This window comes from Acyrthosiphon pisum, chromosome A2 (genome assembly GCF_005508785.2).
Source record: "Acyrthosiphon pisum isolate AL4f chromosome A2, pea_aphid_22Mar2018_4r6ur, whole genome shotgun sequence".
Classification (NCBI taxonomy): Eukaryota; Metazoa; Arthropoda; class Insecta; order Hemiptera; family Aphididae; genus Acyrthosiphon; species Acyrthosiphon pisum.
The window spans coordinates 86,733,713-86,746,113 of NC_042495.1; the positions used below are offsets into that span (position 1 = coordinate 86,733,713).

Genomic DNA, 12,401 nt, shown 5'->3' on the forward strand with positions numbered 1-12,401 from the left:
TTTAAACATATTATTATTTATAATCCATTTACATTGACTACTTCTCAGTGGCGTGTTTCTGTACCAGATCGTGGCGGAAATAAAAGAAAAAAGAATAACAAAAAACCATAAAAACCTAAATGGAGCACTGAAGCCATAGAAATGCACAGAATAACTTGTACCAAATAAACACAGAAACAACTCCAAAAATTAGTTTTTGAATGCAATTCTAAATATTACACTATAACGATTGTACCACTATTAGATTACTATTTTAGTTTCTAGCGGTGTGATAAATGTATAGGTTTTGCAATGGAGTGAGTTCCTGCTTTGATAAGGAAGAAGGTGTTTTTAATAAAATTGATTTTTATTGGTTGCAATTCAAAAAATTTTATTCGTAGAGAATTGACACTTTTCACCATTTTGTATATTTAATATTTCCTATACACAATGCCACAATGGCATTTTCAAAATATTATGTAGATTAATTTTAAGCAATTTGTAGTTATCATAAACTCAGGCACGTGTTTTTTTTTTATAAGCATTTAATGTTCAAATGTTTAATTTGTATAACTAAGAATTGAAAATTTAAAACAAGGTTCATCGTGAGTATATCTGAGTTCATACTGTAAGCAAAAAATCTAAATAATATTAAATAAACACAGTTTTTAATTCAAATTTGAACGAAAATAAATATTTTTTTTTTTGTTTAAGATTAAAATGTTTTAGCATATCGCATGCTATTACAAGTCTGTAATTATATTACAGCTGATATTTAATATTATAGTATAGCGTGTGACATTTATGTAATTATAGTGATATTGATTATACGATTCTAAATTCTAATGCATACAAAATTACATATATTAAATAATCAAGAATAATAATTTTAATTATTATTTTGTAATTTTATAATATTAATTCAACTTACTGGCCACCGTATTAATAATAAGTAATAACAAATTATCTCCGTTCAGAATCGTTTTTCGTATACTATAATATATTATAATTATATCATTGAATTCAAATTTAATACCATCCTTTATAATAACCCACTTGTAATCTACTATACAAGCATACAGCAAAATAACATCCACTTATCTGCTTTTTATTTTATTTATTATTTTTAGACTTTAATCTATACTTTTTAGCCACTATAAAATAATGTTAAGTTTATTTACATGCAAATTAAAAAAAAAAAAATACTGCACGCTATATTTTTTTACTATAAAATAAAATATAACGGAACATATTTGAACTATGTACTATGTACTGCATGCACAAAGATTTCTAACTTAAATATTTAAAAAGTAAATGTAAAATTACCGAATAAAATAATTGGAAGATTTGAAAAGCATATTTTAGATTCTTAGTTTTTTGAACATTTTTGTTTAAAGCAAATTTTGGCAATTATAGGATTTCAATTGATGATAAAACAACATTGTTGTTTTCCAAATTTAAAATGAAACCGTCTATCGATAGTACAATTAATATCGTACTTATTCTATAGTATTCTTTCTATAGTATTTTATTTTGAATTAAATTATAAGGATAATGATTTTATATGACAGAACACAATTTCTGGGGGGAGGGGGGTCCAGACCGCACGGATCTCCCCTGGATACGTGCCTGGCGATGAATGTATTGATTTTACAATGATGTGTTTTTTAAATTTTTTTTTAAGTGCTTAGATTTTCAGCATTTTCTTCAATAGTATCTTTTCTGATAGGAAAGTGAATCTAGTTGGTACTTTGGAGTTTGGAGGGTCGAAAGTAAATATTTTGTAGTAGTTTTCAAAAGCGCCGAGAAAAAAAAAATTAAATCAACCGGAATTTTTACAAAAAATCAATTTTCGACAAAATCGATTTGGGTTTTTCGGTGCAACTCTAAAACAAATTACTGAAGATACATGAAATTTTTACTGAATGTTTATATTAGCATTATTTATACAACATAACATTTTCAAAATATTTTGCCTTATTTTTAGCGATTTACGAAATCTCTATCAAGGCACTCTAATACGGCGCCACGACTGCATCGCTTTCTAGTTTCTCTTTCATGAAGAACCTTATCTGTTTTACCCGGCGAATTGGCGATTGAAAGCTTATCAATTAACAGACCGGCGGGGGGTGGATCTGTAACGGGGAACATGTAATATGATACACAGCGTCCCCGTTACATGTTATCAATTTCAATCGCCAATAGAGCACGCCACGCTAGGGCACTTGCTATGTAGAGCCACGCTATCCGGAACCGTATCATGGTTACAGATAATAATATAATATTATCATCATTATTATCTACACTCATAGCCCATTGCCAGAATAGGAAAAATTTGTGAATTATTGGTCCTTAGTTTAATAATTATGATCTAGGATTGGCCCCAACTCGCTAGTACCTACCCATGATAAAGTATATTTATCCTTTATCATGGTACCTATAAAGTAACGGAACCGGACTTCGGGAGCAATAGACATAGCATATATTATAAGAGGGCTTGAGGCTATAAGAGGCTCTCTAGATCTCACGTCTGCTCATACATAAGGTAATAATTACATAAATACATCTGGTTTTCTGGTTCTCTCGTTCAGTTTTGAAATTGTTATTACTTACAAGTTTACAATTTACTAAAATATTTGTCTGGCATCTTCCACAGAAATGTAGAATAACGGTGTTAATCTGTGATGCTATCTGCAGTTTTTATTTATACATGTAAGAATGTACTTGTTTAAATAATTATACCATATAATATAATATGAAAATGCATAATTACCGGAGTATTTGTTTTTCTTACAGATATTTAGAAGAAATAAAAAAATGATTAAGTTTAAATTGAAACCATTGAATGTTGATAACAGGAAACGTTTTAGGTCATTTTTGTCTTCAAATGAAATACGTAAACGATTCATTGATTATTTTGTGAAAGAGAATGATCATAAGTACATTAAATCTAGTCCAGTAGTGCCATACAATGATCCTACAATAGCCTTTGTAAATGCTGGCATGTGTCAGGTAAGTATATCATAATTTTACAGAAAAATGTATTGATGATTTTTTTTTGTATTAGTTTAAGAGTGTGTTACTGGGCCAAAGAACATTAGCAGCCAATTGTGTTGCCAATAGTCAAAAGTGTATAAGGGTTGGTGGTAAACACAATGATTTGGATATTGTTGGTTCTGATGGTTACCATCATACATTCTTTGAAATGCTTGGAAACTGGTCTTTTGGACACTATGGCAAGGTTGAAATTAATTTAAATTGTGTTTGGCAAATCTGTAAAACTTTATTTTTAAAGGCAGAAGCATGTCATCTGGCTTGGAATTTATTGACTTTGCCGCCTTTTAACATACCCACTGAGCAATTATATTGTACCGTATTTAATGGTGATAGAACACTTGACGTAGAATCTGATAATGAAACTCTTCAGATATGGAAAAATATTGGGTAAATATTGTTCATTTACCTATAAACTAAAAATCTTGACATTATTTAATATTTACGTATTTTTACAGTGTAAATGATGATCATATTGTTATGAATGGAGTAAATGATAATTTTTGGGAAATGGGAGAAACAGGACCATGTGGACCTTGTACAGAAATACACATTGATTATCCTCCTTCTGGTGGAAAAAATCTTATTGAACTTTGGAACATTGTTTTCATACAATATTCTCGGTAGTTTTTTCTTTTTCATTAAAATTGATTTCAAGTTAACCGTTAATGAATTAGATTTTATGTAGAGAAAAAAATACTATGCGCAAGTTACCAAATTATTTCATAGATACTGGAATGGGATTGGAACGCTTGACAATGGTGTTGCAAGATAAAACATCTACTTACGATACAGATTTATTTTCTTCTATTTTCAACATTATATTTAATGTAAGAAATTAATACAACTAACAAAACTAAAACATTTTTAATTTTTAAATATTATTATATTACTAGGCATGCAGAATATCAAAGTACACAGGATTATATGACGGCACAAGTTTGGATACTTACTATCGAGTTTTAGCAGACCATGGGCGAATGATTACTGTTGCACTCTCGGATAATATGTTACCTAGTCAAAAGTTGTTTCTTTAATAATTTCAAGTTTTGAATTGTTAATTAAATTGTTTTTTGTATTTCAGTCATAAATTGAGAAGACTTATAAGAAAGTCATTCATATTGGCTGAAACAAATTTTAAAATTCAGCCCGGCTATACTTTGATTTGTGATATAGCTAATGAAGTTTCAAATAGTCTTGGTAATGTGTATCCAGAGCTGATTAAAAACAATGAAAAGGTTATATTACAGTTATTATAATATTCTTTAATCTATAAGAAGGGAAATTTAAATTTTCTATATAATCTTAAGTATAATATTAAATAACAGTATTCACTTTAAGGTCAAACATTTAATTAAACACGAATACGCTATATTTAACAAACTAAGAATGTCTGTTTCCAAAGATTGGAAAATTATGGTTGAGGAATGTCCAATGTTAAAAAGTTTTGATCCATATGAAGAATGTACTGGATTTGTGCCAGCTTGCAATTACTTGATTAAACATAAAAATATGAGCAATATACCAGCATTTACATTGTATGATGCATTTGGTCTTGAAAAGAAAACAATTGGAAGGCTAGCTGAAGTTATGGGTAAATTATTATTGTCTTTATTATTATTAATTTAATATAATTTTTTCATATTCTAGGAAAACCAGTGAATTGGAATGAACTTTATGAAAAATTAAAAAAATTGCAAACAAAAACCATTAAACATACTGAAAGAAAATCAAATATTTACATGACAGGAAATATACCTAAAACTGATGACAGTTTCAAGTATGAAGTTATTCGCCATAATAATGAATCATATTTATCACCAGTACTTATTGCTAAGCTTCTAGCAATTGTCGATATTAATGGTAACATTGTGACTGAGCCTGATATTAAACAGCAAGGAGATCTGGTTTCGTTAGTGTTGGATAAAACGTCCTTCTATTGTAAAGCTGGTGGACAACAAAATGATATAGGTATAGTTAAAACTAACAATGGAAAAGTGTTTGATGTTATTGGCGTAGACAAAATTGAAGAAAATGGTGTTGTGTTGCATCATATTAATTCAAGAGATTGGCCCATATTATTAAGGTACTTTTTATTTTTACATTGCCGTTTCAAAAGTTAATATTATATTTGTGAATACATTTTCAGTGAAAATGAATTACATGTTCAAGTTGATTCAAACAATAGACTTGGTCTAATGCGAGCTCACTCGTCAGTTCATATATTAAATTCTGTTTTAAACTTATATTTGGTTGTTACTACTCAATTGTCAAGTTGTGTCAAAAAAGATTTTATGTCATTCACATTTGCACTCTTTGGTCAAACGTTTTCACCAAAAGGTAAACTAATGTTAACAAGATATTTGATTTTATAGTTTGTTGTGATTAATCATTATATATTATTCTTATGTTAATTGTACAGATGCCTTAGTGATAGAAGAAAAAGTTAAAAGTGTAATACAATCTGCAGTGTCTGTTAAAAGAACAACAGTGACATCTAATGATTTAAACCAAATTAATGTCACATTACTTCCTGGAGAAGTGTATCCAGACGAAGTACATTTAATAGATATGTACAGCAATGTTGATGATTCATATATATCAAGAGAAGCATGTTGTGGTACACATGTACAAAATACTTTAGATGTGATTGATTTTTGTATAGTCCAATATAAATGTAACATTAATGAATGTACGATAATGGCAGTAACTGGCCCACTGTGTACAAATGCGAGAGTTTTTGGTCAACAATTATTGGGAAAATCAAATTTTGTTGAAGATTTGGTGAATTCAACTAATTTAAATAATATTTCTCCAACAAAGGTAAATCATTCATTACAGTTAAATGGCTTAAGATGAAAATCATAGGACAGTAAAAAAAATAAAAATGTATATCATTTTTTGACAAATTCTAATGACTGCACCCAATTTATATAATATTTTGATATCACCTTTTAAGTGGAAACATATTAATGAGATTTTACTATTTTAATCAATATTTTCAAACATTTTAAACTTAAGGTAAATTTGTTGATGGATAATATGAACCAATTAAAATCAGAACTGAAAAGTATTTCTCAAAACTATATACCATTGAAAGTTCAAATTCAAATAAATAAGAAAATCTTTGCTATTGAAAGAAAAATTCAGAAATTAACAAAAGAAAAAAAGATGTAAGTAATTTTAATGTTATGATTGTATTGAAATTTACTGATCTATTGTATTTAGGCAAATATTAGGTGATGCAGTAAAAATATTATGCAAAGATAATTATGCTGTGGGTTATGTAGACTGTGATGTTGCCTACCTTAATGACAATTGTTATGATTTTGAAAATGTCATACATATATGTGGTGAAATACCTTGTTTATTTTTAGCTTACAATAAAGAGCACATCCATGTATACTTACGCATTCCAAAGGTATATCACATAATTGAGGAACAGAATGAACAGATTGTTTTAATAATATTTTGTTGTAGGAACACCCAGAGGATGTAAATTGGTTAAACAATTTTTGGAACAAATTTGATATTAAACCAATTAAATTTAAAAACAAAATCCAGTTCAAAGCTACTGAATTTAAAGTTAAACAAGTAGATAAATATATGGCATTAAAGCTTATAGATAATGTGATTCGAGATGTAAAAAAAAACTATTTTAGTAATGTATGAAAAAGATTAAACTAATACTTCAGTGATTTTTTTTTTTTTATTATGTTTAAGGCTTTGATGACTGAGGCCATTAGCATGTAGATTGGTAGAGTTGGTACAGTAGGGTTGGGATGGTCGGTTAGGAACATGTGTATGTGTGGCTAGTGATTGATTTCAGCCACTGTGCCGCGCCAAGCCACTGTCAAACTGATTTAAATAAATGAATAGTTGTATAACTATAATAAAATATAATAATAATTTGATTTAAATACATAAATTATAAGATAAGTAATTGCAGTCTTAACTCATAACTATGCTGCAATAATTAAATATTAAATAATAATATTTGTGAATGAAGTAAAAATACTTCTTATGAATTATAATCGTTCAATTAGAATTGATGATGCTCCACCACCACCATTACAAATAGAAGCTACACCCTTTTGTCCTGGTTTTAATGCATAAGCCAAGTGCACCACAATCCTGGCACCAGACATCCTAAAAAAAATTATTTGATACAATTTATTAAATTATGTACATCGTAAAGTGACATATTTACCCTATTGGATGACCTAAGCTAACAGCTCCACCATGTACATTGATTTTAGATGGATCGAGATTTAATTTCATTATATTAGCTAAAACCACTACACTGAAAGCTTCATTTATTTCCCACAACGCAATGTCATCTTTCGATATACCACTTTTGCTTAACAACTAGAATTAAATTAATAAATTCAAATTATTAATAATGATAATATTTTTTTTTACCTTAGCATGTTGCTTTATATTTGGAAAAATGAATAGTTAAGCACTCTATAGGTTTCAGTCTAGTTAGTGGGGGGGAGTAGGGAGGAATGTCAGAATGACAGTATCTTTCTCTAGAGTCTAGACTAGCGGTTCCAGAGTGGGTAAATTTGAATAGATTCAATATTCATTCAACTCCATCTGAAATTATTTCAACAAAGGAGTGTTTTTTTTTTTTTTTGACTAAGCAACATTGAGTTTGTGTGGGGTATTACTGTTGGAACAATGTAGGGCAAGGATTCATCGCAAAGAATCCGAATGGTCAGTGGTCACCTAACTGGGAGCTTGCTATTCCAGACGATGCTTGACCGCAGCACACATTAGTGATTAGTGACAACAGGATCCAGAAGAATGTCTGATAGAGTTGTTTAGCGACAATAATTTGGCTGTAAGAAATTGGCCAAATTTTTGATTTTAATAAAAGATGAATATCCCCTTCTAAGACTCAACATATTTTAATTCCATTTTTGACTTGTTATTTTTGCAAAGTTAAGTTATTAGTAGTAGCTTAGCTAAAAAATCAAATATTAAATAAAAATCTATTGTGGAAAAGGAAATGAGTGGCTGTGAGCGTCTACATTGTCTTCTAAATTGAAAAATCAATATTTGGGCATAGCTACTGACCACTGAGCAGGGCAGAAGAAAAATTTCCCCCACCTTGTTAACAAATGTTTCCTCGAATACAACATTTAAACGTTTATGAGTAATTAGTAAATATGCTATAAAGTGAATGGCGGCCATAGGTGTCAGTCGCTATGCTCAAAATGTGATAATTATTTTTATGAGACAGAGTAAGTTTGATTCCGAGATTTGAAAAAATGTGCAGTGATATGCAAGCTCACTCATCCATCCCATTAATTTAACATCTAAAAATAAATCTATAAATCTTAAAACAATTAATATGAATTTCTAAAATACCTACATATATAATTATAATAAAATAAATATTTCCATTTATCCATAAAAAAATGTTCTGGTTTTTATTTATTGTTATCTATTTCTATGATTAGTCATTATTTATTAATGGCTTAGGAAAGGGCACCCTGAAAAAACTTTGGGAACTGCCAGTCAGTGGTCTAGACCAGTGGTGGCCAAACAGTCGATCGAGATAGACTGATCAATCTTTAACGATTTCTAAGTTGTTCCACCTTGTTAGAATTTATTAATTATTGTTATACATTTGTCATTTAGTAGATACAGTTATTAAATACATATTTTGGATTAACCTGTTTTGGAAAAACTGGTTTTGGTACGTAAATCTGGTGGCTTCTTATTTTGAACAGGGTTTATTATAAAATTGAACTGTGACAATATTTCTGAGGGCAAGACGGTGCATTTTTACCATTATACCCAATATAATGATCATTATATCGTTTAGAAATAGAGAAAATTTTAACATTTTGTGATGACCATTAACTTTAAAAAACTCGCTGTCTTGCCCTCCAAAATATTGTCATATTTTAATCTTGTAATAGGTGTTTTGTATTTGCTAACACTAAAATTGTGCGAGTTCTACTGCGTAAAAACGTTTTGTCTATGTCGGAGACAACACAATATGGGGGTGTGACGTCCTCATAACTGACTAAGATATACAACGAAACGCTTATACATCAACAGTATAATGCTGATACATTTTAAAATTATTTGGAAATTTAATGTGAAACACTTATTTCTAAACTAAACACTTTTATTTAATTATATTTAAGTATGTTTATTTTTAATAAAAAACATTCTTTTACATTAGGCAATTCTGAAAGAAAAAATATTCCCTCTGTAGAACTCAATCAAAAAAAGTTTGGCCACCCCTGGTCTAGACAGTCGTTTTCCCAGAGAGTGATGCTGCCGAGGAGAAAGACATTCTGTTTCCCATAATAATAATTAAAGTACACTTTAAAAAAGTAATAATACATACTTTGGGTATAGCAAATGCTGGAGCAATAGGAAAATCAATAGGATCAGTAGCACCATCTTGAAATGCAACTACTCTAGCTAAAGGTTTTAAATTTAATTCTTTTACAACATTTTCATTTGTCAAAACTAAAGCTGCAGCTCCATCATTAATCGTTGATGCATTTCCAGCAGTAACAGTTCCATTTTCTTTCTAAAAAAATATATATATATATATATATGTATAAAAAAAAGGATGGTAATATTTACTTGAAAAACCGTATTTAATTTTTTGAACTTTTCGAAATCTATTCTTTTGAATTCTTCATCTTCGGACACAACAATATCAGGTTTACCTTTAAATATTTGAATTAGTTTTAGTCATTAGTTTACATTAAAAAAAGACACTTGATACCTCTTTTTTGAGGAACATTGACTGGAACAATTTCTTGAGCAAAGTGTCCTTGTTTCCACGCATCAGCACTTTTTTTGTAACTGCTTAAAGCAAAATCATCTTGCTGTATTCTACTTATGCCACATTGTTTAGCTGTATTTTCGGCACAACTGCCCATGTGAACTTTATTGTATACATCAGTTAAGCCATCAAACACAATTCCGTCCTAATAGTATAATGAAAAAAAAAAAAATATTAACATTATTATATTTGTAAGAATGTTAAACGTATATAAATAATAAACAGACAGATAAATTCACACCGCCATATTTTGTTTCTCCTCTAGCTAGATAAAATGGTACATTGGACATAGATTCCATGCCACCGGCAACTACTATTTGTTGATGACCACATATCAGACTCTGAGAAGCCAACATGATCGACTTCATTCCGGAAGCACAGACTTTATTTATTGTGGTACATATAGTTGATTTAGGTAATCCTATGAATTGATTATAGTAATTTGTTAAAATGTTTAAGCATAGTTATATTATTATTCACTAATTCACCAGCAAATATTGCTGCTTGTCTTGCTGGCGCTTGTCCAACACCACCTTGACATACATTTCCCATAAAAACTTCCTGAATTTCATCTTTTGAAATTCCAGATCGCTCAACGGCAGCCTTTTGCAAAAATAAAGTTAATGTTTAATTGATTCAACAGTTTTCAATTAACAATACCATAAATCATAAAAGTCAATAAATGTGCAATTATAAAAATTAGTCATTCATTTCACTAAAAATATAAATTTAAATACTTAACATTAATTGATTATCCTAAGATCACTCAGTAATTAACTATTATACTACAATTTTTTGATATGAAAATTGTTCATTTCTTGAAATAAATGAAAATTACCCTGTGCAGTTATGCACTTTTGTTTTTTTTTAATGGTCTTTAATGTATCCGTCTCTTATAAATTTTAGTCTAAAATGTGTGTAAGTATTACTTTTAGTTTCAAAAATTCTAGAATTCCAAGTTCCTATTTTATGCTATTAAAATAAATGAAGTAATAAAAACTTGTATTGAAACAAATATTAATTTTATGAATCATCGTCCAAACTAGTATTTAAAATACCATGTACTCACCTGTATAGCTATAGCACCCAGTTTAGTAGCAGAAAGACTCTTCAATGATCCACCAAAAGAACCAATTGGAGTTCTAGTAGCACTGACAATAAAAACATCTCTCATATTCGAGGTTGTTGATAAAGATCGTTGGGTATAAGTTTTTATTAGGCACTATTGAAATAATATTTTATTAAAAATCATAAAAGTAAATTCATTATATCTCAAATATTGAGTCTGTAATTATATATTTGAAGAGCTTAGCTTAACATATTACCTTTCCTGTTTTAAATCTCATCATGATAATGGTTTTATTGTTAACACTATACAAAATAAATTAGTTAAAATGTGTTATAGTTATTAACTCTTAATAGAGATAAATATTTTTACTTACAGTTTAACTTTGTATATTATTAAATTATTTCCCTATCCAACTTCAAAATATCAGATTTCAATAAAAAAATTTCGAAGATTCCTTTCGCTGATCGCTATTACACAAGCTAATAACAATAGTAATAGCTGACCAGCAGGCTAATGAATAGCTGAAACTAAAAACAAATTATGATTATTTCTTGATAGAACATCTCAAAGTGTAAAGATCACTGAACAGTCGACAGTGGTAAAGATCAAAAGTTCAAACTAGTCACTAAAATAAAAATTACTATCACGTTAACTTGTTGTATTAACAGGTTGATACTTGGTTAATCTAAACTTTTTTGTTCCACCAGCTGTTCTAGCAGTGTGCACTAAATCACTATATAATTTTGTGTTCCTAGTTACTCATTACTGCACTATGCGAGTTTTTTGCACAAAGTGCAGTGATACGTGATAGTAATGATTGTTCTGTGCTTCAGATGACGTCCCAGATGACAAGCTGCGTACGCTACGGTTGCTACTTTAAACCGAGTACTGCGTAGTATAGGAATTATTCATGTTTTTTGCGTTTTTTGGAAAATATATGAATTATTTTGAAGCTTGACCGTCTTTAGATTTTATAGCTTGTACGATTACGCATTTTTGCATGTGCATAAGTATATAATTCATAAACATGTTAATCTTAAGAAACAAATTTGAGCGTAACGATACATATCGATATAAAATGATCGTTCAAACCGGCACATGTGTGTCGTGTGTGTTGTATCAAACAGTATTGGGCTCAGCTTGCTGTGAACAAATATATATACGAGTATAAAATAACTATATATAGTGTTAACAGATTGTATAATTTAATTATTTACACAAAAATAAAAATAATTTTTATGAAATAGTATACGCTGTGTCTAGATACACCGGGCCCGTGTAGATAAAGCGTAAACGGAACCATCCGTGTATACAGTGTGATCACGATTTATGGTAACACTAAATATCTCAGGTGCATGACCTTGTATTGAACTGGGGTTTTCGGGAGGTGATAGGGAGCACTTAAATACATATTTTCAGACCAGTTTCAAATTTTTAGCTCACTCGGTACGCGCATGCACAATACAACTTACTTTTTTT

The 12,401-nt window shown here is 29.4% G+C and overlaps 2 protein-coding genes across 2 annotated transcripts; one reads left to right on the forward strand and one right to left on the reverse strand.

Annotated features, from left to right (window-relative positions):
• The first annotated feature begins 2,215 nt into the window (after positions 1-2,215).
• Positions 2,216-6,731, forward strand: LOC100169621 (alanine--tRNA ligase, mitochondrial). Its single transcript, XM_008180464.3, has 16 exons — positions 2,216-2,524; positions 2,636-2,691; positions 2,776-2,991; positions 3,047-3,220; positions 3,275-3,423; positions 3,492-3,656; positions 3,722-3,863; positions 3,930-4,057; positions 4,118-4,271; positions 4,375-4,627; positions 4,684-5,119; positions 5,183-5,373; positions 5,456-5,856; positions 6,055-6,206; positions 6,262-6,454; positions 6,514-6,731. The coding sequence occupies exons 3-16, from the start codon at positions 2,797-2,799 to the stop codon at positions 6,703-6,705; spliced, it is 2,925 nt and encodes a 974-aa protein (XP_008178686.1). The 5' UTR covers positions 2,216-2,524; positions 2,636-2,691; positions 2,776-2,796; the 3' UTR covers positions 6,706-6,731.
• A 174-nt stretch (positions 6,732-6,905) lies between these two features.
• LOC100162752 (acetyl-CoA acetyltransferase, mitochondrial) lies at positions 6,906-11,676 on the reverse strand. The gene is made up of 10 exons (XM_001947278.5): positions 11,296-11,676; positions 11,179-11,224; positions 10,923-11,075; positions 10,342-10,456; positions 10,081-10,274; positions 9,794-9,998; positions 9,649-9,734; positions 9,404-9,592; positions 7,244-7,401; positions 6,906-7,182 (listed from the first exon to the last, which is right to left on the reverse strand). The coding sequence occupies exons 2-10, from the start codon at positions 11,200-11,202 to the stop codon at positions 7,062-7,064; spliced, it is 1,245 nt and encodes a 414-aa protein (XP_001947313.2). The 5' UTR covers positions 11,203-11,224; positions 11,296-11,676; the 3' UTR covers positions 6,906-7,061.
• Positions 11,677-12,401: the final 725 nt, after the last annotated feature.

What these genes read in the sequence shown, in the direction of transcription:
- LOC100169621 (XM_008180464.3), top strand. Translation starts at nt 2,797, where the DNA reads ATGATTAAGTTTAAATTGAAACCATTGAATGTTGATAACAGGAAACGT. An exon ending in TGATTAAAAACAATGAAAAG is followed by an intron (nt 4,272 to 4,374) that starts GTTATATTACAG and finishes ATTCACTTTAAG; the next exon opens with GTCAAACATTTAATTAAACA. An exon ending in GATTGGCCCATATTATTAAG is followed by an intron (nt 5,120 to 5,182) that starts GTACTTTTTATT and finishes ATACATTTTCAG; the next exon opens with TGAAAATGAATTACATGTTC.
- LOC100162752 (XM_001947278.5), bottom strand. Translation starts at nt 11,202, where the DNA reads ATGATGAGATTTAAAACAGGAAAG. An exon ending in TGAGATTTAAAACAGGAAAG is followed by an intron (nt 11,076 to 11,178) that starts GTAATATGTTAA and finishes TTATTTCAATAG; the next exon opens with TGCCTAATAAAAACTTATAC. An exon ending in AGCTTAGGTCATCCAATAGG is followed by an intron (nt 7,183 to 7,243) that starts GTAAATATGTCA and finishes AATTTTTTTTAG; the next exon opens with GATGTCTGGTGCCAGGATTG.